The sequence below is a fragment of the Coregonus clupeaformis genome, chromosome 9, assembly GCF_020615455.1.
Source record: "Coregonus clupeaformis isolate EN_2021a chromosome 9, ASM2061545v1, whole genome shotgun sequence".
Lineage (NCBI taxonomy): Eukaryota > Metazoa > Chordata > Actinopteri > Salmoniformes > Salmonidae > Coregonus > Coregonus clupeaformis.
In genome coordinates, this window is record NC_059200.1 from 7,028,601 (window position 1) to 7,056,387 (window position 27,787).

The 27,787-nt window shown below is 43.9% G+C and overlaps 1 protein-coding gene across 4 annotated transcripts; it reads right to left on the reverse strand.

Moving 5' to 3' along the window:
• Positions 1 to 47: 47 nt before the first annotated feature.
• LOC121573638 (connector enhancer of kinase suppressor of ras 2-like) lies at positions 48 to 27,180 on the reverse strand. Of its 4 annotated transcripts, none has more exons than XM_045222474.1 (22): positions 26,566 to 27,180; positions 21,480 to 21,643; positions 19,212 to 19,414; positions 16,456 to 16,543; positions 15,147 to 15,188; positions 14,877 to 14,996; positions 12,176 to 12,235; positions 11,583 to 11,651; positions 11,235 to 11,381; positions 10,229 to 10,362; positions 9,746 to 9,951; positions 9,290 to 9,379; positions 7,775 to 7,950; positions 7,582 to 7,630; positions 7,269 to 7,447; positions 7,039 to 7,112; positions 6,725 to 6,796; positions 6,405 to 6,472; positions 6,151 to 6,254; positions 5,478 to 5,961; positions 2,277 to 2,476; positions 48 to 2,158 (listed from the first exon to the last, which is right to left on the reverse strand). In XM_045222474.1, the coding sequence occupies exons 1-22, from the start codon at positions 26,627 to 26,629 to the stop codon at positions 2,111 to 2,113; spliced, it is 2,841 nt and encodes a 946-aa protein (XP_045078409.1). In that variant the 5' UTR covers positions 26,630 to 27,180; the 3' UTR covers positions 48 to 2,110. The 4 variants fall into 4 exon arrangements, with proteins under 4 accessions (XP_045078409.1, XP_045078407.1, XP_045078408.1 ...); XM_045222472.1 differs by having other exon boundaries at positions 9,746 to 9,984; XM_045222473.1 differs by having other exon boundaries at positions 16,456 to 16,561.
• Positions 27,181 to 27,787: the final 607 nt, after the last annotated feature.

The window sequence follows — 27,787 nt, forward strand, 5'->3', positions numbered from 1 at the left end:
TAATACTTGAAATGGAGGAATCATCATTCAGGGAGAGTTCTGGAGATGGACAAGCCTTTGTTTATTATTATTGAATAAAAAAGTAAATTAGCCACAATACGGCAAACATGTGCAACTTCCATAGATTTCAAATGGAATGGTATTCTGTTTAAGTTATACAAAGCATGCTCAAACATTGAACAGTTTATAAATACAGATATTTACCTTTTAGCAGAGATCACTTCAAAAACAAACACTTTCTTCTGTTGCTTTTACTTATAATGTAAAATATTTCTTAGAAACACAATGTGGACGATGGGTTCACACCAGCAGTTTCCAGATCACACACACTCCTCGGAATACAAAATCATTTACAAACATTTGGATAGATAGCATGCATACAAAAATAGACACGTGTTTCTGATCAACTCTTCACAATTGACAGTACTGGTTTATTATTACCAGTCCTCGTCTGTCTGTCTGTCTGTCTGTCTCTGTGCACCAGTTTCTGTTTATTATAAGAGAGAAATTCCGCCCTGCAGCCATAAACTATCTATGTTCACCCAGTCTTGGAGTGTTAATACTTTCAGAATCTCTGAGGCACAACACTGAAGTTGAAATATAATCTCCTTACATTTTGTGCTGACATACCAGTTGTGTGATATCCAGTTTATGAAATAAATATATATGCTTAACATACTGTACACTCTCATAACACACAGACATACAGTACATACTCATTTACCATTCACACATGCATAACATAAACATTGTAGACATCAAAAATACAATTGCTTATTTTAGCTCATTTAGGATCAAGATTCATTGTAGTGATACAACCCTGGCATAGTCTTCAGAACAGACAGTACTGTACAGAAGCAGAAGTTTCTAACATGGTCATGCAGGTGAGCAGTGAGTTAAAGGGCGCCCCACTAATGCAGTCTTTCAGATGGGTGGAAATATCCAATATCATCAAACCAGAAAAGGCTGTGGATGTCATGTGTGCCTTCTAGAAGATTACTCTTAATAAGTCAAACCATACTGTCCTCCACAGACAATGTTCTGAGAGCGCGTGAGAGAGTGAGTGAGTTAGTGAGTGAGTGAGTGAGATGGGGTGGACAGAAACCCAGAGTGAGATGAATGTGTGTTGAAGAGCTACTGAAAGGGAGATTAGCGTAAAAACACATAACGTGACATTTTCCTCACACAAAACAATGAACTGTGCAAAAAATACCATCAAACTCAGGCCAGGATTCAATCAGATCAGCGCTAACCGCAGTAACGACAAATGCATAGCTACATATTGCTTTTGTTTTGGCAGTGTCAGAGGTGTAACTACGTTGGAGCTATCAAATCTACAGGCGGCTCCCGGCATTATACCTATTGTGGACATTGTCACTGGATGCACTGATTCGCAATGGTAGAAATCCCATGCAGCCCTGTTACAAGTTGGAACAACGGAATGTTGATTATGATCTACACTTAGATTAGGCTGACATCCTTTTTATTTTGGTTGATGATTTTCAATTTGAGTGTCTTTATTTCTACATAGTCTACACTTTCTCCTTCTGAACTTATAACGTGGTTTCGTGACAATGACCACAAGAGCAGCCGCTCACCGATTTGACAGCTCCAAAACAGTTACACCTCTGACACTGCCTAAACAAAAGCAATATTTAGCTATGCATTTGTCGGTTACCGTGGGTTAACGCTGATCTGATTGAATCCTGGCCTCACTATATTCTCAAGGGCAATTTATGTTGTAACTTTCCTTTAATAATGTCAATGAGAAGATTACTATTATTGAACCAGAGTTTAAGTAAATAATGTGAACATGCATTGCACGCATTCACGATGCAACTTGTATAATTTGTTATCCCATCTATTTAATATGTTATGGTTATTTTGCTCACTGAGCAAACTATTTTGCATGAGGAAAGGTCCTTAGAAGCAGATGTGGGTGTGCAGAGAGAGTGAAATTGAGTGGGGGGGGGGGTGTAACACTGGTTGTTATGGTTGTCTTCCAGGGATGAGGGGATGTCTGGGGTAGGGCAGTAAGGGCACGTCCCTTGGCAGGATGTATGAGGTGACTGTGATGGGGCTGCTGTGTCCATGGTCTGTTCCACACAGGCTATCCTAAAAATCCCAATGATGGGTCAGAGTCCTGAAGAGGGACATTCTGTCAGGAGGAGAGAAGAATGTGATTTAAGAGGTGATACACTGTATAGGCTACAAACACTGTACACACACACATACACACACTGTACACACACTATATTCTATAGGTCCTGTCATACCTTGAGAGCACTCTGTAGGATGCGGAGACGGTGCAGCTTTTCACTGAGCAGTGGGTCGTTGATGCGGCGGACGAAGGAACGTTTGTACTCCAGGCGGGAGGAGGGCCGGTGGTCGCCTATGGAGGACAGGTTTGCCCTCTCCAGGGCCCGGTACAGGTCCCCCAAAGAGTCAGCCTGGGGACGTCCCTCCCGCTCACAGCCTGAGGACAAGCAGAGTCACCATATGTGTCATTCACCTGCTGTTTTATATTGCACCACATAAACAACAGCAACAACATGCATGTGAATCTAGATCTCAGCACAGCATTGCACTTCCTCATAGGCAGGCAACACACACACAGTAGGCTGCTACTGTGGAATTTCCCATGCTATCCTTTACATACAGTGCATTCGGAAAGTATTCAGATCCCTTCACTTTTTCCACATTTTGTTACGTTACAGCCTTATTCTACACACAGTACCCCATAATGACAAAGCAAAAATAGGTTTTTAGAAATGTTTGCAAATATATAAAAAATAAAATTTAAAAAACGGAAACATCACATTTACATAAGTATTCAGACCATTTACTCAGTACTTTGTTGAAGCACCTTTGGCAGCGATTACAGCCTCAAGTCTTCTTGGGTATGATGCTACAAGCTTGGCACACCTGTATTTGGGGAGTTTCTCCCATTCTTCTCTGCAGATCCTCACAAGCTCTGTCAGGTTGGATGGACAGCTATTTTCAGGTCTCTCCAGAGATTTTAAATGGGGTTCAAGTCCGGGCTCTGGCTGGGCCACTCAAGGACATTCAGAGACTTGTCCCGAAGCCACTCCTGCATTGTCTTGGCTGTGTGCTTAGGGTCGTTGTCCTGTTGGAAGGTGTGATGTCCTGAGTCTGAGGTCCTGAGCGCTCTGGAGCAGGTTTTCATCAAGGATCTCTCTGTGCTTTGCTCCGTTCATCTTTCCCTCAATCTTGACTAGTCTCCCATTCCCTGCCACTGAAAAACAGCATGATGCCGCCACCACCATGCTTCACCGTAGGGATGGTATTGGCCAGGTGATGAGCGGTGCCTTGTTTCCTCCAGACGTGACGCTTGTCATTCAGGCCAAAGAGTTCAGTCTTGGTTTCATCAGACCAGAGAATCTTGTTTCTCATGGTCTGAGAATCCTTTAGGTGCCTTTTGGCAAACTCCAAGCGGGCTGTCATGTGCCTTTTACTGAGGAGTGGCTTCCGTCTGGCCACTACCATAAAGGCACGATTGGTGGAGTGCTGCAGAGATGGTTGTCGTTCTGGAAGGTTCTCCCATCTCCACAGAGGAACTCTGGATCTCTGTTAGAGTGAACTCTTGGAGCCACCATCTCTGGAGAGACCTGAAAATAGCTGTGCAGCGACGCTCCCCATCCAACATGACAGAGCTTGAGAGGATCTGCAGAGAAGAATGGGAGAAACTCCCCAAATACAGGTGTGCCAAGCTTGTAGCATCATACCCAAGAAGAGTCGAGGCTGTAATCGCTGCCAAAGGTGCTTCAACAAAGTACTGAGTAAAGGGTCTGAATACTTATGTAAATGTGATATATCAGTTTTTTATTTTTAATACATTTGCAAAGATTTCTAAAAACCTGTTTTTGCTTTGACATTATGGGGTATTGTGTGTAGATTGATGAAGAAAAAAACTATTGAATCCATTTTAGAATAAGGCTGTAACGTAACAAAATGTGGAAAAGGGGTCTGAATACTTTCCTCTTATGCCCTCTTATGGTGCTATTGTCACATAGCTCTTATCTTATGTTAAGTTATCTGGCAAGCAATGTGGACTCAAACAGACCCAGAGGTTTTGTGTCTGGTGGTTGGCATATTATTTTGTGTATTTGTGAGACGTGTTGTGTGTTTCGGGGGTCAGTTGTGAATCTGTGCCTCTTGAAGTGTATCATGCAGTTTTTTCTGCATATCTTTGTGTTAGAGTCTATAGAGAGAGCAGTAGAGACAGTGAGTGATAGCGCAGTAGGGAAATTAGGACAGAAAAAAAGGCCCCTTGGGCATGTTTCTTTGTCCTCTTCAAAATTCAACATTAACATGGGCTGAAAGGATTATCCCCCCCCCCCCTCTGTTTGCCTCTACAAGTGACAGTGTCCGATTGAATATTTATGATATGGATTTATGGATGTGTTTTATGTAGCTTTGTACTGTATGCATTTATGTGTTTGTGTTTGTTATGTACTGTATATGGATGTGTGAACTTGTCAGGATATGGCTGTACGCTACCTCTCTCTGTCTCTGTATAGGGCATGTACATCAAATCGACATATGATGGCCTGCATGTCATCACTGGAACTACAGAGGGAGTGAGTATATTTTCAACATTCTCAGTCAGGACTATGAAGCCATTTGGCACGTAGATCATTCTCCTATGATATAGACGGAGAAGTGTCACTCATGGCTGTGTCACAGTGAATCTCCTTAATGACAGTGAACAGCATCAGGCCCATCAGGTTTTATAGCTGTGTGATGTGTCTTCCTCTCCATAAGTCTCTGGCTGACCGCTGTAAGAAAATCCATGCAGGCGATGAAGTCATCCAGGTCAATCATCAGACAGTGGTGTGTCTCTCTCTCTCTTCTTACCTTATATTATCTCTCTGCTCATCCCCTTTATCTTGTTCTCATCTTATGTTTACATACTGGTATGTAACTACCCTATGATTACTACTATGCTTTAGAAAATTGTTGCCCTATGTGTTTTTCATTGTGTGTGTGTGCCCACGCACGCGCGTGTGTGTGTGTGTGTGTTTGCGTGCGTGTGTGTAAGACATCGAGGAGGGGGTTGGGCTGCCAGGATGAATTAGTGTCAATTAGGACACTAAGATTTCACTTCACTTTAGAATAGTGTCCTGGAGGTCTCTAGGGATGGGGGATGGGTCTAACTCTCAGACAATCAGCAAAGTCTGTGACACAGACTGTGCCTGAACAATGCCTATAATTACAATGTCACTCACTACTGGTTACCTGGTTATAACTCTAGAAGGACTAATTTCCATTTAAGTATATTCAACTATTTTTACCCATCAAGTTATATTGTAGAATGTGGCAGAGAGAGTGAGAATGAGGTTGTTGTCAAATCTCTTTCTTCTCTGCCTCACAGTGTCATGTCTCTCCATTTCATGGTGTCATGGCTGTCACATCTCTTTGTCCTGTGTCTCAGTCATGTCTCAGTAATGTCTCACCTGTGTCTCTGGCCAGCTGGTAGCGGTTGTGGTCCCTGTGGTCAGAGGCGCTGGCCGAGAGGATGGCATGGAGCCCACTGTCTCGGGGCAGGGTGAAGCTACGGGGTTTCCCCCCAGCCTCTACAGGGACACTGGGGCTGAGTTGCAGGGGCAGTGGGCCATAGTGCTCCTGCAACAGGCTGCGCTGAGCAGGGAGGGTTGACTGGCGGCGGTACTCCACAGACAGGCCACCTCCTCCAGGGGAACGCAGCAGGGCCTCCTCCAGGGGCAGGGTCTGCAGGTAGTGGAGCCCTGTGCTGCCCAGGGGAGTCTCGATCAAGTCCTGCCACGAACGCCGTTGGCTGGAGGACTTCTGACCAGGGGAGCCGTCCCCACTGCCCTCCTGTGGCTCGGGGTGGAACTCCTCATGAGAGGAGCGTGACTGGAAGGTTTCAGAGGAGAGGCGGCCGTGTTTAGGCTCCAAGTATGGACTCATCTGGGACACCTAAAGAGAACCAGACAGAAAGGTGTAATGGCATTGTACCGGTTATTAATATAATTACCAGAATGATAAAAAAAGAGGGAAGAGACTCAGCTAGAGAGGTATATAATGGCATTGTAACAATAATGTAAATAACATATTAAAACTATGCACAGAGTTGTTGTCTAGCTTTTTAAAGAGAGATTAACTTGCCGAGGGGGGCCTGGGGTAGCTGTCGTAGGGGGGTGGAGGGCTGTCCTGTTTCGGCATGGTTGAAGGCATCTCCATGTCCTCATGGTCACTTTCACTCCAGTAGTCTGGTGATGATGACAAAGACGAAGCAGAAAAGAGGACACGTCACCATCAGAAAGAGACAATGTGGGGGGGTTTTCTAAAGTAGGGCAAACAAAGCAGCTGTTGTCCATTATTATTGCCAGCTTTATTCATGTGTATTCATGTATTCTCACCCTGGTCCTGTCGGATCCTCTCCTGCTCCGAGTAACCTGCCACTGCCATGGTCAGACGACTCAGCCACCTGTGAGGGAACAACACTAATGAAACATGACAGCTACACACCATTCCAGATCTCACACACCACACACCATTCTGTTATCCCCGGTTGTTTTTGCATCTCACATCAGCTCACCTGGTCACCTGCCTAGCCCTATTTTCCTACACTTTACAGGTTTCTGTCAGTCTGTCTCACCTCCTTGTATCTTCCTGTCTCCCCCTCTCATATCTCAGCTCTGTGTCAGCTTAAGTAATCCTCACTGACAGTGACTCTCACCTGTTCATGTCATCCACATTGTCTGCTGCAAAGTAGAAACTCTTGATCTTTGGATGGCAGGCCTTGAAAGCACTGGAACACATAAACATGATGTCAAGGACAGATTCCACCATACTGTGCATATCCTGGGGCACATACACAGACTGCATATACTGTACATAGAGACACAAGACACCCATAAACATATAATGCATTTAAAGACACACACACACTCCATTCTCGACACATTCAAACAAACACATGTTGAGGTTCACACAGACCACAAGACCCAAATATTCATTAATCGGTATACAAACACAAATACATGTACTCACTACTTCCTACGGCACTCAGATGCACGATCGATCTTGAATTCTGGGAGACTAACAAAGCCCTCTGCCTTTTCATCCTGAGGGAGGAAAAAACACAATATCATATATTGTTCTGACACCCATTACCTTTCTGACACATACAAAAAATAAATAGGGATGGTTCACATTTTAGATAAGATAATCAGGAGAGGAAGCCACGGTATTACAAATCAGCAAGTCTGTCACACACTCACCTCCTCATTCATGTACCAGTATAGGCAGGTATCTTTCAGGATGAACCAGTACTTTTTCCACTTCTGGGAGAAGTAGCTTTTAGCATCCTTCTTCTTCCACAGCCAGCCCTCACAGTCCCCTCGCCCCAGGTCCTTACAGGAGATACGCCTCTTACTGATGGAGGACAGAGAACCGCCTACTGCAGTGAGGAGAGAGGAGGAGAGGGTAGCAATGAATGGACTGTATTGGTCTGCATCAGCATGTATCTAGATGTATGTAGTGCATATTTGAGACTGTACATGGGGTATGGACTGTAGGTTTTAAATAACTCACCTTTACTCTTCTTCCTAGACCTTGAGAGCAGCGAGGATCGTTCAAACATCTACAAAATAACACACATGAATTTGAGAGATAGCAATACACATTGGTCTGTCTTCACTGTGATCAGTCCTCGAAATATCTGACCTTAATCACAACAAACGACACGTCAGTGTTGTCTCAGGGGTCTGGGACCAATGGGACTTACATGATAGAGGGAGGCAGAGTCAGAGCTGGATGTGGACATGGAGACTTCCATCTGGAGGGCTGGGTGGAGGGCGTAGTGGGCGGGGCTGCCCTTGTCACCCTTCTTCCTGCTGCGTCCTGTCAGGTACTCCTCTGGCATGGCCTCACTCTGACTCACATAGCGCAGCAGAGAGTTTTCTATGGGAGCAGGGAAGGCCAGCAATTATATCACTTTGTCGAATGCCATTTGAATCTATAGGCCTACAATGTGTACATAATTTCTACCTACTGAATATTCATTGTGCTGTAACTTAGTTAATGCAAACTTTAAACAACAGCGAAAAACAAGCCAAGCCAAAATCAAATTCTAGAGATTGTGTAATGATTGCTTGGATGAAAAGGGACAGTTGTGTGACTTGTGGGCATAGTCATTTCATTAGGGCGGCAGGTAGCTTAGTGGGTAAGAGCGTTGTGCCAGTAACTGAAAGGTCGCTGGTTCTAATCCCCGAGTCGACTAGGTGAAAAATCTGTCGATGTGCCCTTGAGCAAGGCACTTAACCCTAATTGCTCCTGTAAGTCGCTCTGGATAAGAGCGTCTGCTAAATGACCAAAAAAAAAAAGGCCCATTGACTAATATCCTCAATCTGACTTATGGGCTAGTTTTGTGAGTCATATCACTGGGAAGTGTAATTGATGTTTTGTGTAATCCTGTAGTGTGTCCAGGCATTCGGCTTTAGGGCTCTAAGGCTTTACTCGGTCTTGTCATTCAGACAAATATCTAGACTTCACTCAAACTCCATTACTGCACTGAACCAACAGAGTAATTCCTAAAGGAGTGTCATTATTTTGATATTTGCAGGGCATTTCCCTCATAAATAGAAAGAAATGTTGCATTAAGGCAGACATTCAATATGTCAAGATATTGCCTCTTGCCAAAAAGGCAGATAAATATAGCACCCTCACTGATGCTGAAAAGCCCACAGGAACAGTAGACTGACTGCCACCACCCCCTTCAGGAATCATAAACATAACATCACAATGGCTGCCTCTCAGACTGAAATAAGGCCATTCGCTCTCTTCCTACTCTGTTTGCCACTGGGCTTGGCCGCAACCAATGAAATGCACGAATCTTGGGAAGATCCTGGCTACAGTTGCCAAGGCAACGACATACAGTACCTTCAAGACCCAAAAGCAAAGAGAGAGAGGGAGACCGAGAGAAAGAGACGAGAGAGAAAGAGAGAGAGAGCAGGAAGGACTAATTAAGATACACAGAAAGAAGATACAGGAAAAGAGGGACAGATAAATAGGAGGATAGCTAATTCAGCATCATATCTATCATGCACTGAGCCCTGCCTTGCATGGCTGCTCAGCCTCCTGGTCCCTTGGCTAAGACATCTGAGATGGGGAGGTAGAAAACCCATCCCTGGCCCAATTATGAGAGATATCCACCCACTCACCTCTTCTGCTATATCTCTCTCTTTCTGTCTCCCCTCGCTCTTTATCTCTCCCTCTCTCTCCATCCCAGCCTCCCACTCACCTCTCCTGCTCTCTCTTTTCAGCTTGGCCGAGTCTTCATAGTCTCCCACACAGTTATATTCCACTGGCATGGAGATGGGCCTAAGCCTGCCTGGAGCACACAGCACAGATAACATACAACATTACAGACCTACCCAGGAACATCAAAGAGCTACAAACGGCCTATATTAACACCACAGTGACACAAACACTAACATTACAAACACAAAAAGCATTGCATAGGAACAAGTGCACCACAGGCATCCTTCATCCAAACGCACAGCCTTGGACTGGGTTAATGCCATATGTGAGGGATTGACATCCCACATCCAAACACACAGCCTTGGACTGGGTCATACCATATGTGGGGGATTGACATCCCACATCCAAAGACACAGGCTTGGACTGGGTCATACCATATAGTATGTGGGGGATTGACATCCCTCATACAAATATGCAGGCTTCAACTGGGTCATACCATAAGTGGGGGTGCTGTCCCTGCGGACAGGTGGAGGTCCGTGGTTCTGGTCGTACTCATAGCAGTAGAGAACAGCATCCTCCTCCACCAGAGGAAAATGTTGGCGACACTCCTGGTCCAGGAAGGAGTTGGGGGACTCAGAGCCCTTGGCTACCGGGACTTCAGCTTGGAGGTCATCGTCACCTGGTAGATTCCCCTTGTCATCTCTGCAGCACAGATCATGGAGAGAGTCTGCTGACCTATGGAGCATCGACTGCATAGGTAAACCTAAACAAACTCATATACTACAAGGCACATAAATCACTCCTCAAAAGGGAACAAACTGACTAAATACACAGACTATCGTAATTACACAGGTAAACCATTGTACAATATTTCACTGCAGTTAACTTACTCAAAAGTACAGCATATGAACAGTGACTACACTGTAATCCCTAAGGTAAGGCATACAGTATGTCACAGTGAGGCAGCTTGTATATGTACCTGGGGGTGTATGGTTCCTCAGGGGGCGGGGGGATGAAGAGGTCCTGCAGGGCACAGCTGTCTCTCCTGGACGGGGTGCTCCGGGTAGTGGTGGGCGTCGCCACACTGCTGCTGGGGCTCTGAGGGATGATGGGCTGTGAGGAGAGAGAGAGAAAGAGGGGGGAGAAGGAAAGAGGGGGGGAGAAGGGGGAGAGAGAGAGGGGGTTAGTTTTCTGACATACTGCAGTGATGTGTAGTCTCGTAAGCAGTTTAAGACTACGCTTAATCAAACCATTAGAGCTTCAATTTGTGGGAATTGCTCATTTCTCGATTGGAGAATGGCTAAAGGCAGGGTTAGGGAATGGAAAATGTATTTGATCCTTTGCATTTGATGAACTGTAAATTCAAAGCATAAGTCAATAACTGAATCTGGATGCATGATGAAACAAGAGGGAGAGGATGGTAGGGAGAGGAGAGGAGGTAAAGAAGAAGGTGAGAGGGAGAAGGAGGAGGAGAGGATGGGGGGGGGGGATCAGGAGGCGTCAGAGCTCTGATGCGCTCCAGTTGGTCAGGGCCCCAGGGGGAGGGAGGAAAACAGCACTTAGCCCAGCGTGGGACTCAGAGGGGGGTCAGGGATGGAGTCACATATGCCCCTCACACACACGCGTCTTCCAAGCACTAGTTCAGATACGACTTCTATATTACACAACTGTTTGGGGCAGAATATGACACACAGACAGACACAGTCACAAAAACTCACTGCTTTACCGAGATCCACAAGCATACAAATGCACTCTCCTGATTGCATACTCACCGTCACCATGCATAGACAGTCACATACTATGCACATGCAAAAGTTCACACACCCTCTCACTCATTAACCTACTGATAAAATAGTGGTATACAGTATATAAATCACCTCTCACTAACACACAGGCTGTGTCTGAAATGCCACCCTATTCCATATATACTATAAAGTATATACACACATTCATCAGTTGTGTGGAGGTTGAAAGTGTTGTCATACTTGCAGGGCTAAGGGTTTCCATCTCATGTTCTTCAGCAGTGCTGGGGTGGATGTGAGTGTACTCTGTGGGCGCTTCTTCAGAGTCAGCATAACACCGCCGGGGTCCCCACGCAAAGAATTCACCAAATTCTTCAACTGCCAGCCCACCTAGCGCCACACGCCAACAAACACACACGCACACACACACACACACACACACACAATGAAAAACACAAAGGGCTACCTTTCGCACAAGCATAGTAGTAATCATAGGGTAGTTATATACCAGTATGTAAACATAAGATGAGAACAAGATAAAGGGGATGAGCAGAGAGATAATATAAGGTAAGAAGAGAGCGAGAGACACACCACTGTCTGATGATTGACCTGGATGACTTCATCGCCTGCATGGATTTTCTTACAGCGGTCAGCCAGAGACTTATGGAGAGGAAGACACATCACACAGCTATAAAACCTGATGGGCCTGATGCTGTTCACTGTCATTAAGGAGATTCACTGTGACACAGCCATGAGTGACACTTCTCCGTCTATATCATAGGAGAATGATCTATGTGCCAAATTACATTTACATTTTAGTCATTTAGCAGACGCTCTTATCCAGAGCGACTTACCGTTAGTGAGTGCATACATCATTCTTTTTTTAAATATATATATATTTTTTATTTTTTTACTGGTGGGAATTGAACCCACAACCCTGGCGTTGCAAACGCCATGCTCAACCAACTGAGCTACATCCCTGCCGGCCATTCCCTCCCCTATCCTGGGCCAATTGAGCACCGCCCCATGGGTCTCCCGGTCACGGCCAGCTACAACAGAGCCTGGATTCGAACCAGGATCTCTAGTGGCACAGCTAGCACTGCAATACAGTGCCTTAGACCACTGCGCCACTCGGGAGACTATGGCTTCATAGTCCTGACTGACAATGTTGAAAATATACTCACTCCCTCTGTAGTTCCAGTGATGACATGCAGGCCATCATATGTCGATTTGATGTACATGCCCTATACAGAGACAGAGAGAGGTAGCGTACAGCCATATCCTGACAAGTTCACACATCCATGTACAGTACATAACAAGCACAAACACATAAATACATTCAGTACAAAGCTACATAAAACACATCCATAAATCTATATATCTCATAAAATATATCTCACTGGTCATCCCCAAAGCCAACACCTCCTTTGGCCGCCATTCCTTCCAGTTCTCTGCTGCCAATGACTGGAACGAACTGCAAAAATCTCTGAAGCTGGAGACTCTTATCTCCCTCACTAACTTTAAGCATCAGTTGTCAGAGCACCTTTCCGATCACTGCACCTGTACACAGCCCATCTGAAATTAGCCCACCCAACTACCTCATCCCCATATTGTTATTTATTTTGCTCATTTGCACCCCAGTATCTCTATTTGCACATCATCTCTTGCACATCTATTATTCCAGTGTTAATACTAATTGTAATTATTTTGCACTATAGCCTATGTATTGCCTTACCTCCATAACTTGCTACATTTGCACACACTGTATATATATTTTCTGTTGTATTTTTGACTTTATGTTTTGTTTTACCCCATATGTAACTCTGTGTTGTTGTTTTTATCGCACTGCTTTGCTTTATCTTGTCCAGGTCACAGTTGTAAATGAGAACTTGTTCTCAACTGGCTTACCTGGTTAAATAAAGGTGAAATAAATAAATAAAATAAAAATAAAAATCCATATCGTAAATATTCAATCGGTCACTGTCACTCGTAGAGGCAAACAGACAAACATACTAAAATGTTCAAGCCTGCCCTTAGATGGGCTGTAAATGCATAACAAATAGACACACACAAGCACACACACTCAGTGCATTTCAGTCTGAGTGAGATGAGAGTAAGAGGTTTATTTTTTTCCCACACGGCCCACTCCTCTGTTCAGGTTATATTGCCTGTACTGTATGTGAAAAGCTCTGTGGCCCTCTGTGTGGTCTGTGCATTTATTTGTGTGTGGGGGTGGGAGCTTACAGCCCCAAGCAGGACAGTCATATCTAAGTGCAAGTCAGAGCAAACATGGAGGTTTTAGATAACAGTTTATGTCCACATATTGTACAGGAGAAATCTACTAAGTAAATACAGTGCATTCGGAAAGTATTCAGACCCCTTGACTTTATTCACATTTTGTTACGTTACAGCCTTACTCTAAAATCCATTTTTTAAAATTCCCTCATCAATCTACACACAATGCCCCATAATGACAAGCAAAAACAGGTTTTTAAAATTTTAGCAAATGTATTAAAAATAAAAAACTGAAATATCACATTTACATAAGTATTCAAAACTTTTACTCAGTACTTTGTTGAAGCAACTTTGGCAGTGATTACAGCCTTGAGTATTCTTGGGTATGATGCCACAAGCTTGGCACACCTGTATTTGGGGAGTTTCTCCCATTCTTCTCTGCAGATCCTCTCAAGCTCTGTCAGGTTGGATGGGGAGCGTCGCTGCACAACTATTTTCAGGTCTCTGGCTGGACCACTCAGGGATATTCAGAGACTTGTCCCGAAGCAACTCCTGCGTTGTCTTGGCTGTGTGCTTAGGGTTGTTGTCCTGTTGGAAGGTTAACCTTCACCCCAGTCTGAGGTCCTGTGTGCTCTGGAGCAGGTTTTCATCAAGGATCTCTGCACTTTGCTCCGTTCACCTTTCCCTCGATCCTGACTAGTTTCCCAGTGAAAAACATCCCCACAGCATGATGCTGCCACCACCATGCTATACCTTAGGGATGATGTCAGGTTTCCTCCAGATGTGACGCTTGGCATTCAGGTCAAAGAGTTCAATCTTGGTTTCATCAGACCAGAGAATCTTGTTTCTCATGGTCTGAGAGTCCTAGGTGCCTTTTGGCAAACTCCAAGCGGGCTGTCATGTGCCTTTTACAGAGGAGTGGCTTCCGTCTGGCCACTCTACCATAAAGGCCTGATTAGTGGAGTGCTGCAGAGATAGTTGTCCTTCTGGAAGGTTCTCCCATCTCCACAGAGGAACTCTGGAGCTCTGTCAGAGTGACCATTAGGTTCTTGGTCACCTCCCTGACCAAGGCCTTTCTCCCCCGACGGCTCAGTTTGGCCGGTCGGCCAGCTCTAGGAAGAGTCTTGGTGGTTCCAAACTTCTTCCATTTAAGAATGATGGAGGCCACTGTGTTCTTGGGGACCTTCAATGTTGCAGAAATGTTTTGGTACCCTTCCCCAGATCTGTGCCTTGACACAATCCTGTCTCTGAGCTCTACTGACAATTCCTTCAACCTCATGGCTTGGTTTTTGCTCTGACATGCAAAGTCAACTGTGGGACCTTATATAGACCGGTGTGTGCCTTTCCAAATCATGTCCAATCAATTTAATTTACCACAGTTGGACTCCAATCAAGTTGTAGAAACATCTCAAGGATGACCAATGGAAAGGATGCACCTGAGCTCAATTTCGAGTCTCATAACAAAGGGTCTTAATACTTATGTAAATAAGGTATTTCTAAAAGCCTCTTTTCACTTTGTCGTTATGGGGTATTTTGTATAGGTTGATCACCCAGAAAGAGTGCATGTTTTGTATTTGTGTGAGAGAGAGAAAGTAAGTACAAGGCACAAGACCTTCTAGTCTGTATGCCTGAGTGTCTGGGGAGTCTTACCAGTCCCTCAGTGGACTTGATGTTGGCCAGCTGAACCACCTCCAAATGGGCTGACTGGGACACCATCGGGTCAGAGGACAGAGAGATGATGTGATCACACACTCCAGATAGAGTCTTACACTGGAAAAGGGAAGGATGGAGTGAAGGGGAAAAGAGTGAACAGTGATTTAAGATGGATTAGGGATGAGTCGCCAGCCAGTAACTGAGTTATGGGGATTTTAATTATGTTTGGATGTGTTGAAGGGAATTGAAATAAGTGGGCCCACTCACCACATGCAGAATCTTATTTTCTGTCTCATACACAGAACAGTCCTGAAAAACAGAGGGAGATGGAGAGGCAGAGGTTACCACAGGACAATGTGTCAGAGAAGTGATTATTATTCCAGTTATAACAAAGTGGCTATTTGCAAAGAACAGAGAGGTTCAGCACCGATGTCCCACCCCCCGCCCCACACACACACACACTCACACACACACACACACACACACACATACACACACACACACACACACACACACACACACACACACACACACACACACACACACACACACACACACACACACACACACACACACACACACACACACACACACACAAACAGTCCACCATGAGTCACTCTGCCCTTTTGGGGCCTGCATCCCTCGCTACCTCTCTCTGCTCCTTCTCTCTCTCTACTGGCGATGTCTCCCTGCCATCAGATAGACTCTAAGGACAGCCAAACACAGATGAAACCTCCACTTCTCTACCTGCTGGTCTTTTGGAGCACCTCCCCAGTCTTGGACGAGACCCTCTCCTCAGTGGCGTAGCGCAGTTTCGAGAGGCCCCCCCGCAAGGTCTAAGCAAGTCCCCCCCTAACTAATCTCATGCAATTCTACACATTTGGCCATGAGGCTGAGAGAAAAATTTGCAGTTTTATAGCTAACCTTATGCTATTAAAAAAAAAATCCATGAGGCTGAGAGAAAATGTTGCAGTTTTAAAGCTAACTTCCTGTAATTCTAAACATTTTGCTATGGCTTATGACGTGCCCATATGCTATCTGGGGGGCCCTGAGCTTTTAGGGGGACTGCGGGGGTGCGTCATACGCCACTGCCTCTCGTATGTGCCTGCCTGTCCTTGTGCCAATCCCTGCAGGACCCAGCGCTGAACTAACACTCCCTCACTCCCTGCAGCCCTCCCCCTACAGTACCTTGTCCTGCTCTAGTGAAGACGGATGTCTCTACACAGTCACAGCCTTCCCCTATTTATATATATTGGGACAGCTCAGCTCTGCTCCCGCAGTACGAATTAGAGCAACACAGAGAAACACATACTGTATGGTAGTCACGCAGGCCGTCATGCTCTTTACAAAAGGCAAGGCTACATTTGAGTAGCCAGAGGCTATCCTCTCTCCATGGGCATGATGACACATATAGTCATTTCCAATAGCAGAGCAGAGAACACAGCTTCCGTGTTGACTAACTTAATTTAAAAAAGGCTTTGAGAAATGTTTGTTATAACCCAGTTTTGGGAAACAGTAACAGTGGTAATGCTAGCTAGTGGTACAGCTGTATATGGGACTGTGTTTGATGGCTTACCTGCTGTACAATCGTGGTGAGCTCTAGACACAGCTGAATCACATTGTTTCTTGTCATGGAGTAGTCTGCCACTGCTGCAAACGGAGACCTGAAAAAGAAGTAGCACCTGGAATTAACCATTAGATCATTCTTAATTCTAATCCCTTTGACTGGACAATACATGTTGGTGAGTATGAAGTGTGTATCGTGTGTCATATTATATATGACAATGACTGTTATCTCCATTGTTCTTTTCTTCTTTTGGCTCTATACTCCAACAGCTTGGATTTTAAATCAAACAATGTAAAAGTGCAGACTGTCAGCTTTAATATGAGGGTATTTACATCCATATCAGGTGAACCGTTTGAAATTACAGCACTTTCAGTACACAGTCCCCCAATTTTAGAGGACCAAAAGTATTGGGACAAATTCACTTATGTGTATTAAAGTATTTGGTCCAATATTCATAGCACACAATGACTACATCATGCTTGTGACTTTACAAATTTGTTTGATGCATTTGCTGTTTGTTTTGGTTGTGTTTCAGAATATTTTGTGCTCAATAGAAATTAATGTTAAATAATGTATTGTTTCATTTTGGAGTCACTTTTATTGTAAATTAGAATAGAATATGTTTCTAAACAATTCTACATGAATGTGGATGCTACCATGATTACGGATAATCCTGAATGAATCGTGAATAATGATCAATGAGAAAGTTACAGACGCACAAATATCATACCCTCAAGACATGCTAACCTCCCACCAATACATAATATTTTTTGGGGGGTATGATATTTGTGCGTCTGTAACCATCTCACTTATCATTATTCACTATTCATTCAGGATTATCCATAATCATGGTAGCATCCACATTAATGTAGAAGTGTTTAGAAAACATTATATTCTTATTTACAATAAAAGTGACTCCAAAATGACACAATACATTATTTACCATTTCTATTGGGCACAAAATAATCTGAAACATAACCAAAACAAACAGCAAATGCATCCAACAAATGTGTAGTCACAAGCTTGATGTAGTCATTGCGTGGTATGAATATGGGACCAAAATTGTAACTTTTTACTACTTTAATACACATATACTGTAAGTGAATTTGTCCAAAAACCTTTGGTGTCCTAAAATGGGGGGACTATGTACAAAAAGTGCTGTAATTTCTAATTGGTTCACCCGATATGGATAAAAATACCCAAAAATTAAAGCTGACAGTCTGCACTTTAACCATATAGTCATTGTTTGACTTCAAATCCAAACCTTTGGAGCATAGAGCCAAAATAAGAAAAAATGCACTGTCCCGATATATACTGAACAAAAATATAAACGCAACATGCAACAAGTACGCAGGCCATGGAAGAACTGGGACATTTTCAGCTTCCAGGAATTGTGTATCATGCTGAAACGTGAGGTGATGGCGGCGGATGAATGGCACGACAATGGGCCTCAGGATCTCGTCACGGTATCTCTGTGCATTCAAATTGCCATCAATAAAATGAAATTGTGTTCGTTGTCCGTAGCTTACGCCTGCCCATACCATAACCCCGCCACCGCCATGGGGGACTATTCACAATGTTGACATTAACAAACCACTCGCTCACACAACGCCATACACGTGTTCTGCAGTTGTGACGCCAGTTGGTCGTACTGCCAAATTCTCTAAAACGACGTTGGTAGAGAAACGGCTTATGGTAGAGAAATTAACATTCAATTCTCTGGCAACAGCTCTGGTGGACATTCCTGCAGTCAGCATGCCAATTGCACGCTCCCACAAAACTTGAGACATCTGTGGCATTGTTGTGTGACAAAACTGCACATTTTAGAGTGGCCTTTTATTGTCCCCAGCACAAGGTGCACCTGTGTAATGATCATGCTGTTTAATCAGCTTCTTGATATGCTACACCTGTCAGGTGGATGGATTATCTTGGCAAATGAGAAATGCTCACTAACAGGGATGTAAACAAATTTGTGCACAGGATTTGAGAGAAATAAGCTTTTTGTGCATATGTAGAATTTCTGGGATCTTTTATTTCAGCTCATGAAACATAGGACCAACACTTTACATGTTGCGTTTATATTTTTGTTCAGTGTAGTATATGACGCTGGTATTGTTCAGTTCTTAAATTACAGTGCAAGTCTAGGGAATCAAACTAGTTATGCAGTAAACAAACATGTTTGTTTACTGCATGTCTTAATACACCCACACACCCGTACACACACCCGTACACACACCCGTACACACACACACACACACACACACACACACACACACACACACACACACACACACACACACACACACACACACACACACACATACACACACACACACACACTGTCTGGCAGCATCTCACAGAGGACCTGAGGAGGATAAACAGTAGCTCCTAACAGACACGCTCAGTGATCTCTCATGGCCAACCTCTCAAAATCAACACTTACATAAAGGCTTTACTCATCTTTTGTTTGTCAGCTGATTGCTCATGGAAATTATGTAAGGACATCAACTTAGTCGTGTTTGAGTGGTCAAAAACAGACCATGTGTTTCTGCTACCCAGTGAACCGTTTCTGACCCTTGACCTCTGAATTAATTATGGGTAAACTCTCATATGACACCCTATGGGGTCTGGACAAAAGTAGTGCACTACATAGAGAACTGTGTGATTTGAAAAGCAACCTATGAGAATAGTCTGGGTATAATAGAGTGTGCCTGAGCATGTATGCGTGTGATTGTGTGTGTACTGTAGCTCATTGCAAATCTCACCTATCCAGCCATGCCAGCAGGCTCTTGGCTGCAGCGATGAGGTCCACCACGGAGGTGAGGAAGTCGTTGGGCAGCCTGCGGGCGACACGGCCGTCATAGTGACCACTGCGCCGCCGTCCTGTGATGAAGTTCTGCAGGTTCTTGGCTGAGGCATTAAGCTTATGGGATAGAGTCTTCAGATTCTCGGTCTCCAAACCGTAGTTCTGAGGGAGAAAGAGAGAAAGGAGAGGGGATATGATTTGTATTGTTTTGGTCGATTCTTGTTGTCATTATAATTTACTACCGGGATGCTATTGTTATTGTACATGGGACTGTTGATGCTTTCTGTTGTTTTATGTTTCTACAGAACCCTCAGGAAGAGGTGATGGTGGGTCTCAACGGGTCTCAAGGGGTTTTACCCTGTAGATATCAATTCCAAACAAACAACAGCAATGTCAGAGCCAATATTATACACAATTACAGGAAGTCGCCTGACATGGGTGCATTTCACCAAAGGAGATCTTGACTATAGTGTGTGAAGAACAAAGTGCACACTAACCAGTGAGTCACATCCTGTACATGTGAAAGCAACTAAAAGAGAAAATTAAAGGCTACTACCTTCCCCAAGAGCTGTAAATATACTGTATGATAAAATTGTTGAGATAAACAAGTCTACGGTAATCATAAAAACACTACCTAAACTCCCTTGTCCGTAAGCACTGTTCACACTGTCGTTCAAAGGAAATGAATGTGGCATACACAAATAATTCACTGTAACGTTTCTTTCCATACAGGCAGTGAAAGTACAGGGATTAAAAGCGTGGTAAATAAAAAGCCAGTCGTACTGACAGGGGCTCATAGGGAGTCCAGCCCGCCTGCTTACGCCTGCCTCACTGTGTGACAAACATCTGAGGATCTAACAGAACCAGTGATCCATCAGACCCACCCCCACTCCCCCTCCAGCTGTCACCTCGCATGTGTGGGGAAACAAGAAAACACTCATCATGCACTACCCACAATGCCCCCTATGCACGTGGGTGTCTGAGGGCGTCTGTCATGCCAGGGTTTCTTGGATGGGGGCTGGCCGATGAGTAATCGTATTTAATACAGCATGCCTGACTGACTGATTTAACTAAATCCCAGTTGCATAAGGGGCTTTGGGAATGAAGGCGAGGCTTACCCATGTGGCTATGGAGGATGAGTGGGCTTCAGATAACATCTGTGACCTCTGTTTCCTAACTCTCCGTCCCCTCCTCTCTAGCTCCTCTCTCTCTACATCACTCCTTCCCTCTCTCCATCCCACCTCCTCTTTACGCGTCACTCGTTTACCTTTAGTCCCATTAATCTCACCCACTCATTCTCTGCTCGCACTCTCTCTCTTCTCTCTCTTCCTCTCTCTCCCCCTCTTTCTCTCTATCTATTATATTCTCTTGGTCATCACTCTCTGTCATCCATGTGTCACACCCACCCAAACCACCCTAGATGCTGATGTGTATTGTTTTGTGTCTGTGTGTGGGGTGATGTGATTGTACAGTATGTGTGTGTGTGTTTATTTTCTCTGGAATCAATTACAGGATACAGATGGAACAGGGGAATTTAACTGACAAACAGGGCAATTACCTGGTCTAATACAACACTATCAGCCTAAATCAGATGTTTACCCAACTGTGAAGGTGGCAACTACTAATGATCAATAATCAGAAAGAAAATGCTACTTAAGGGGATTATAAAACGATATGTCCTAAGATTGACACAGACGTCAGACAAAACAAAACGTACAAGATTGAACAAGAGTCTGAAATGCTGTCAGAGCAAAAATGCTTCAACATATCCTAGCACCGCACTCCTAAGCTGTAAAGACTCTTAGAGTTAAGCATTATCCCCGCCAGCTGCCTGTCTGACCTCTATAAAAGGGGTCTTCACTATCCCCAAAACATTCAAAGGAAAACAGATTAAACACCGAAGCCTGACTTCCCGGACACAGATTAAGCCTAGGCTTGGACTAAAAAGCTACTTCAGTTGGTGAGTCTCTGGATGGTTCTCTGACTTCCTGACTTGATTCACACTCTTTGGGGGTTTCATCGATCCTCTGGATGAGTCACTGAATCCCTGTATAAATCATAGATTCTCTGTATGATTCATGACTCCACCCAGCCTGGTGGTGACTCTAGAGAGGAATACATGACTGAATGCAGGGGACAGAGTAGGTCCATAGCCTCCAGGACAAGCTCTAACTCTAGCTAGCCCTAACCCCTGACCAGCACCCCTGACTCCATCATGGCTACTCACCAGAGCACAGAGTAGATCCACAGCCTCCAGGATGAGCTCCTGGTGTCCGATACGGGACACTCCCAGGTCCTCCAGCTCTTGGTGGGTGATACGAAGCAGCTGGTCTCCCCCCACCTTCTCCCTCTCAAACGTCTTAATGTACTGCTGCAGACAGTCATCCAGCCCTGAAGAGAGAGGAGAGAAGATGACGCGGGGAAAACCCATTACAAAGGGAAATATTCATTAGATAAACAGATTTGTTTTGGCTCACTCCTCTCTGCTCCTGTCTGCTACTACCTCATACACATGTCTTGATGTTTCATTGAGAAATATTTCTGGTAAAGAACTGTAATTGCATATAACTTTGAGAGACAATATAATACTATTCAAGTTACAATAGTTTTTGTATCAACTCCATCCATCCATCCAGATTATTATGACCAACTAAGGCCAATGCAGGCAGTGTGTTTCAGATGTAAGCCCCAACAACCTCAGTCCCTTTCAGACATCAGTCTAAATAGTGTGTGTGAAGATGTTGTGTTATCTGGTCAGGGCTGTGTGAAGAAACTCCTTCTTATCAGTTCAGCCCTGCAGTCCTGAGGGATATACAGTGACTCTATCCCTCCATCTCTCTCTCTCTGTCTCTCTCTCTTTCTCGCTCTCTTTCTCTCTCCCCTCTCTCTCTCTATCCCTCTTTCACTCTCTCTCTCTGAATGTGTGTGTGTGTGTGTGTGTGTGTGTCTTCGCGTCTCTCATTTCTGGGCTTTGAAACTGCAGCCTTTGAGTGTGTGCCAGTGCTTGGTTTAATACAAACTGACACACAGAGATCTCAGAGATGAACACACGTGGCAGAGCTGAACATAGTGCTGTTCTGGGCACAGCTAAACAGACATACACACACAGCCTTACCCAGCTATAGGCAAGCTTTAATAACCCACGTTACACAGACGTCCACGGATGTCCAACAAATTACAGTGGTACATACAACCCACACACAACCAACCCTTTCCACATACCATTACATATGCATACCCTCTACGCATACCATTACATACAACCTTCCTCCTATTATTAACAGAACCCACACACATCATATCTTTATTAAGACCATGTCACATTCAAACACTCTCACAACATTTATTACACACACACAGCCCACTCATAACCAACAGTTGACAGAGGCCTGTCATTAGTAAACATTTAGTTAGTCCCACACTAAACCCAATTGACACACAGCATCATCCTTCCATTCTTCCATCCTTCCCTCCCTGGGGGAGGAATAGGGGAGCTGTTCAAACAGATCCTCCTATCCCCCTGGCATACAAAAACAGAGATGCCACCATCTCAGTGATCCTCTCTGAAAGCTTTAATTCACAGCTGTACAAACACCATCTGTCTAAGTGTGGACTCAACACTCACACACAATCTCTCCAGCACTGACACACACTGCTGTTACACACACACTCACACACACACACTCCAGCTCTGACACACACTGCTTACAGACACACACTGCTGTTACACACACACACTCACACACGCAGACACAAGCACACTCTCCTCATCCACTCTCCCACACTCTTTCTCTCCTTTCTCCTCCCTTGGTCAGCCTCCCACAAAGAAGGCTGTGGAGCCCTCATCTCCTCCTTGTGATTCAATCTCAGTGTGCCTGGACCTAATGAAGCATTCGGCTCAAGTTCAGCTGGCAGCTAAATGATGGAGAAGCTGCAAGAAGAGAGTTACATGGCTTTGTACACAATTTAAGGGCTTAACAAATCAGCCTCTTTACCAAGTTAATCAAGACCCACTTGTCAATGAAGAAATCCCCATGTTGCTATAGAAACCATGCAGTGGGGTTTGGAGTACAGTCTGCTGCAAGACGACAATACTGAATGTAAACATGTAAGTGAAACGTTATAGCAATAGAAAAGACCCCTCTAACTTCTCCCCACCAAAACTAGCAGGGACATTATCTAAAGTATGAATGTTCTCTCCAGATAACAACTATCCCCATACATAAACACACAGATAGTCCATTCTAAAGCACAAACACGTATTTGTCCTTTTAAACATCTATATTACACCTCAATTCAGAGATGGGCTTTGTCCATCTAAATGGGCAGAGCAACCCCTCCATAACAAACTAGCCTATAGCTTTACCCAAAAAAATCCTGTTAACAAACAGAGCTATTTTTGTGATGAGATCAATGGAGGAGACAGACAGCCACCCTGACTGGGAAGAGCACACAAAGAGACACAGAGAGAGATGAGATGAGAGACAATTAATCCGCTAGTAATTGAGGCTGCGGTGAGTCAATTCTGTTAACTGCTGTGATACATTACTGTGTTGGCTTTCTACGGGAGGGGGCACTATGTTAATCTACATATTTTATCACTGTCAAGAGACATGGGCAGGGTGCCAGCCATTCAGATCAAAACACACTCACACACACAAACACACACAAAGTTTAAGACGATAAACACACTCTTACCAGAGAAACATGCTGTAAATGTGCACACACATACTCTAGTCTATACATACACTCAAATACCCACTCAAATACCCAACATATGGCACATTATATTCAAACATCTAATATGCATGCCATGCTATGCAACCCAAGTGAGGAGATTGGTCTCATTTTTAACATGATTCTGCTAGGGCAGTGCATTACAGCTTAGCTAGCTGCATAATCATTTTAGTAATTTTCTTTAGCACAAATGTATGGCAGGTGTTTTGTGTGAAAATAACCAATTTATGAAAATGTTTATCTTTTCATAAAACAGCTTGAACATTAACCAAGTATTTGTAGCTGTTTAAACTGCAATATATGTGTAAATAAACAATACGTCCAAACTGACAAGCACAGTTCGCCCTTAATTTAAAGGCTCCATTTATTTCCTGCTGAGAGAGTAGAGAGCCTTGGACACAGGAAACACCAGGAGGATGCAGAGAGTGGCATTATGGGAAGGTCACTGGGTGCTCCTATTTGGCCTCGGGACATCACTGAGCCGTATGCTAATAATGGAACCTCTGAATGGTAATGATGAGACGGAGATGCTGTGGGCCCTTGGGACTGGGAGTATAGGAATGGATCCGAGACAAGATTACACAAACTCAATTTCCTTCCATTCCCTCTGTGACTGTGGCTCCCTCTGTGACTGTGGCTCCCTCTGTGACTGTGGCTCCCTCTGTGACTGTGGCTCCCTCTGTGACTGTGGCTCCCTCTGTGACTGTGGCTCCCTCTGTGACTGTGGCTCCCTCCATTCCTCCATCCCTCACTTTACATCAACATTACTAGGCTTTGCGCCTAGAACCTGTCTCAGCTCTACTCATCAGATGTGGCTGGGCTACCATAGGGTCCTCCCTCTGAAATGTCTTCCCGTCCTCATCTCCTCTCCATCTCTTCCAATATGCAATCTCTTTCTCTTCTCTCCATCACCTCTGAATTTCCTCATTATTATCCTTTTACTCTCTCCTCTGCCATTCCCACTCTTCCATTACATCCCTATAATCCTCCTATTCCACTAGTCTTTCCAAGCAAAAGCTCTCTCACACACATATGCACACACACACACGGACACCTTGACTACTATGTACTCTTTTACAGAATTTGTAAACTGCTTTGTGTCTAATCCCAGTAGTCAGTCAGTAGTGTGTCTGTCTTAGCTAGCCAGCCGAGCTGCTGTGTATGTTTGGAGCGTGACTGAGTCTGTGAGTGAGCGTGTGTTGAGGCAGTGCGGAGGCGTGAATAAGTAAATTAACACATTAGTTTGAGCATCACTGTGAGGGTTTAATTATCCACATGAGTACCATGCTCAGCACAGACAACCAACACATTACACAGTAACAATGACACATATCAACACAGACATACACAGGAATGAGATACACACAAAACACATGACAGTAACCTACAATCCATGTAAACAATAACCATAGAATGAACAGAAAACATATTCTCTCTCTCTCAAATGAAAAGTGTGTGTGTGTGTGTGTGTGTGTGTGTGTGTGTGTGTGTGTGTGTGTGTGTGTGTGTGTGTGTGTGTGTGTGTGTGTGTGTGTGTGTGTGTGTGTGTGTGTGTGTGTGTGTGTGTGTGTGTGTGCGTGTGTTAAAGATAGTCATATCAACTGCTGTTCCATCAATCCACAGTGGCTCAGCAGCACATGGGGATTTACCACCAACTGGTTAAGCATCTCTCCAAAACAACATGGGCCTACCGCCAGCCTTGATCCATGACCTCACACACACTACATCTCTCATATGAATCACCTGAACTAGCACCAAATACTGTATAAATCATCTGTCTTATCTTCTTCTTTCAATATATAGTTATTACTACATTATTACCAGCTGTATTGCAGATCTGAAATAATATTTTGGGATATAGTTAATAAAAAATCTACATATTTAGTATATGCACTAGATCCACTACAGAGGATTGTAATAGCTATTAGTAATATATTCTCTACATAGTCCATCTTTCATGTTCCCTATAACTAACCAGAGAAATTAAAGTCATTTTAGATATATTAGTGTCTAACATGCTTCACTTCAAATACCTACAGGTCTACATTACTATAAATATTTGTTTAACTTCAGAGTCAAATTCACCCCAATGCCTTCATTTCAGTGGACCATTACTCCCATAATGGCAATGTTCAGACTCTTCTGATCTGCCATTTAAAAGGCAAAGACTGTCCTGAACTCTTTCAATTACCACTGAACCAACTCATCCTGCAGTGCTTTGAGATTCTCTCAGGTCCAAATCTATATCAATGCCAATTCCACACCCAACATTTCTATTGAACATTTAATTCCATTAGTGGTATAGAGAGACCACATAGAATAGAATAGAATAATAAAATAGAATAGAATATCAATCTGTTGCAATTATATAATTGACTACATATACTGAGGTTCAGCAGGTGTTTTTGTTTCCCCCAATCACCAGTGATGGCTCTAGATTCGCACTGTTTATTGATCGGAGTTGGGCGCATTTCGTGCCGTTATACTTGAGTCCAGAGAATATATATTTCAATGCATTTTGTGTGCAGGTTGGTTGCCAACAGCTAATGCACATCTATCTTAAAACCGTGGCGTACCTTTCATCCAGTCCACCACTTGACTCGAACTCCACTTGCTCACAGGCTCCATGACCAGAGCCATTGTGGAAGTTTTTCAGGTCTCGCCTGACAAAAGAAACGCTTAAACACTTCAATCTATGAAATTCACTAAATTCATCAATGTTTGATTCTGTAATCCCTTTGCGTCTTTTCTAACAACGGCGAGGGAGGTCCATCGGATCCGAGGCGACGTTATGCGTGGCTTGAGTCAAGTCCGATAGATTTCTACACAATCCTCTGCGCTTGGTGCTTGTGTTGTTCGCTCGAATATCTCCTTTATTTGTCATTCATGTCGGCTGCTGCCAACACCGCATGATTCTGGTAGAACCGTCTGCGACCCTCTCGCCAATTCATCTCCAGCCTATTATCAACTGATCAGTACAGCCAGCCTCCAACCATCCGATAGCGAACGCATTCACTGGCGTCTGTGGGTTTATTTCCCAGTCGCACTGTGCGGTCCACGCATTCTCCTTCCAGACCAACCCATTGAGTCACACTAGCGCTTGCAGGCTTTTTTTTATCCTCATCAGATGCACTTTCTCTGTATCTCCCTCGCCTCTTTGTCGCTGCTCACGCCTCCATCATACAAGCGCAGTCTAGTGGAAAAGACGGTCGTAACAGAGGCTGAGGATGATGTAATGTCCCACTCTCTTATTATCATCCTCTGCGAATCAAATTGAGATTTAGCCCTATTCAATTTAGCATGATTTGATCTGTCTAATTGAGAGTATGAAAGTGAAGAATGAATAGGCATAGGGCATTGCAATATATATTTTGTTATTTGAAATAACAGATCAATCATCCATTACACGTTTGTAACTCTGAACTTCTAATATGTTTTATGTCTAATAGTTGCACTATGCATTATGAGTTTCTATTGAAGGCATATGATACTGTAGGCCTATTTATATTAAAGATGACTGTATCAGGGTTACACAAACACCATTCATTACAGGCCAAATCTCGTTATGAAAGAATGGGCGCTTTTTTCCATTAACAGAACATAATTTGCCTTGCTTAAAGATAGAACCCTTAATTGAAACAATTACAAAGCCGACACCTTGCCTCTGTTTTGGTAAAAAGCTGAGGGATAGGCCTGGAAAAATATAACCACTCTCAAATTCATAGAAAGAGCTATGGATCCAAGAACTGACCATCCATGATATCAAAATTATAGTTTTAACTATGTTTTGAGGCATTA

Coding starts and splice junctions, on each gene's coding strand:
- LOC121573638 (XM_045222471.1), bottom strand. CDS start 26,629: ATGGCTCTGGTCATGGAGCCTGTGAGCAAGTGGAGTTCGAGTCAAGTG. Junction 16,562..19,211: donor CTGCTGGCATGGCTGGATAG/GTGAGATTTGCA, acceptor GGTTAATTCCAG/GTGCTACTTCTTTTTCAGGT. Junction 10,363..11,234: donor GGAAACCCTTAGCCCTGCAA/GTATGACAACAC, acceptor CTCTCCTCACAG/CCCATCATCCCTCAGAGCCC.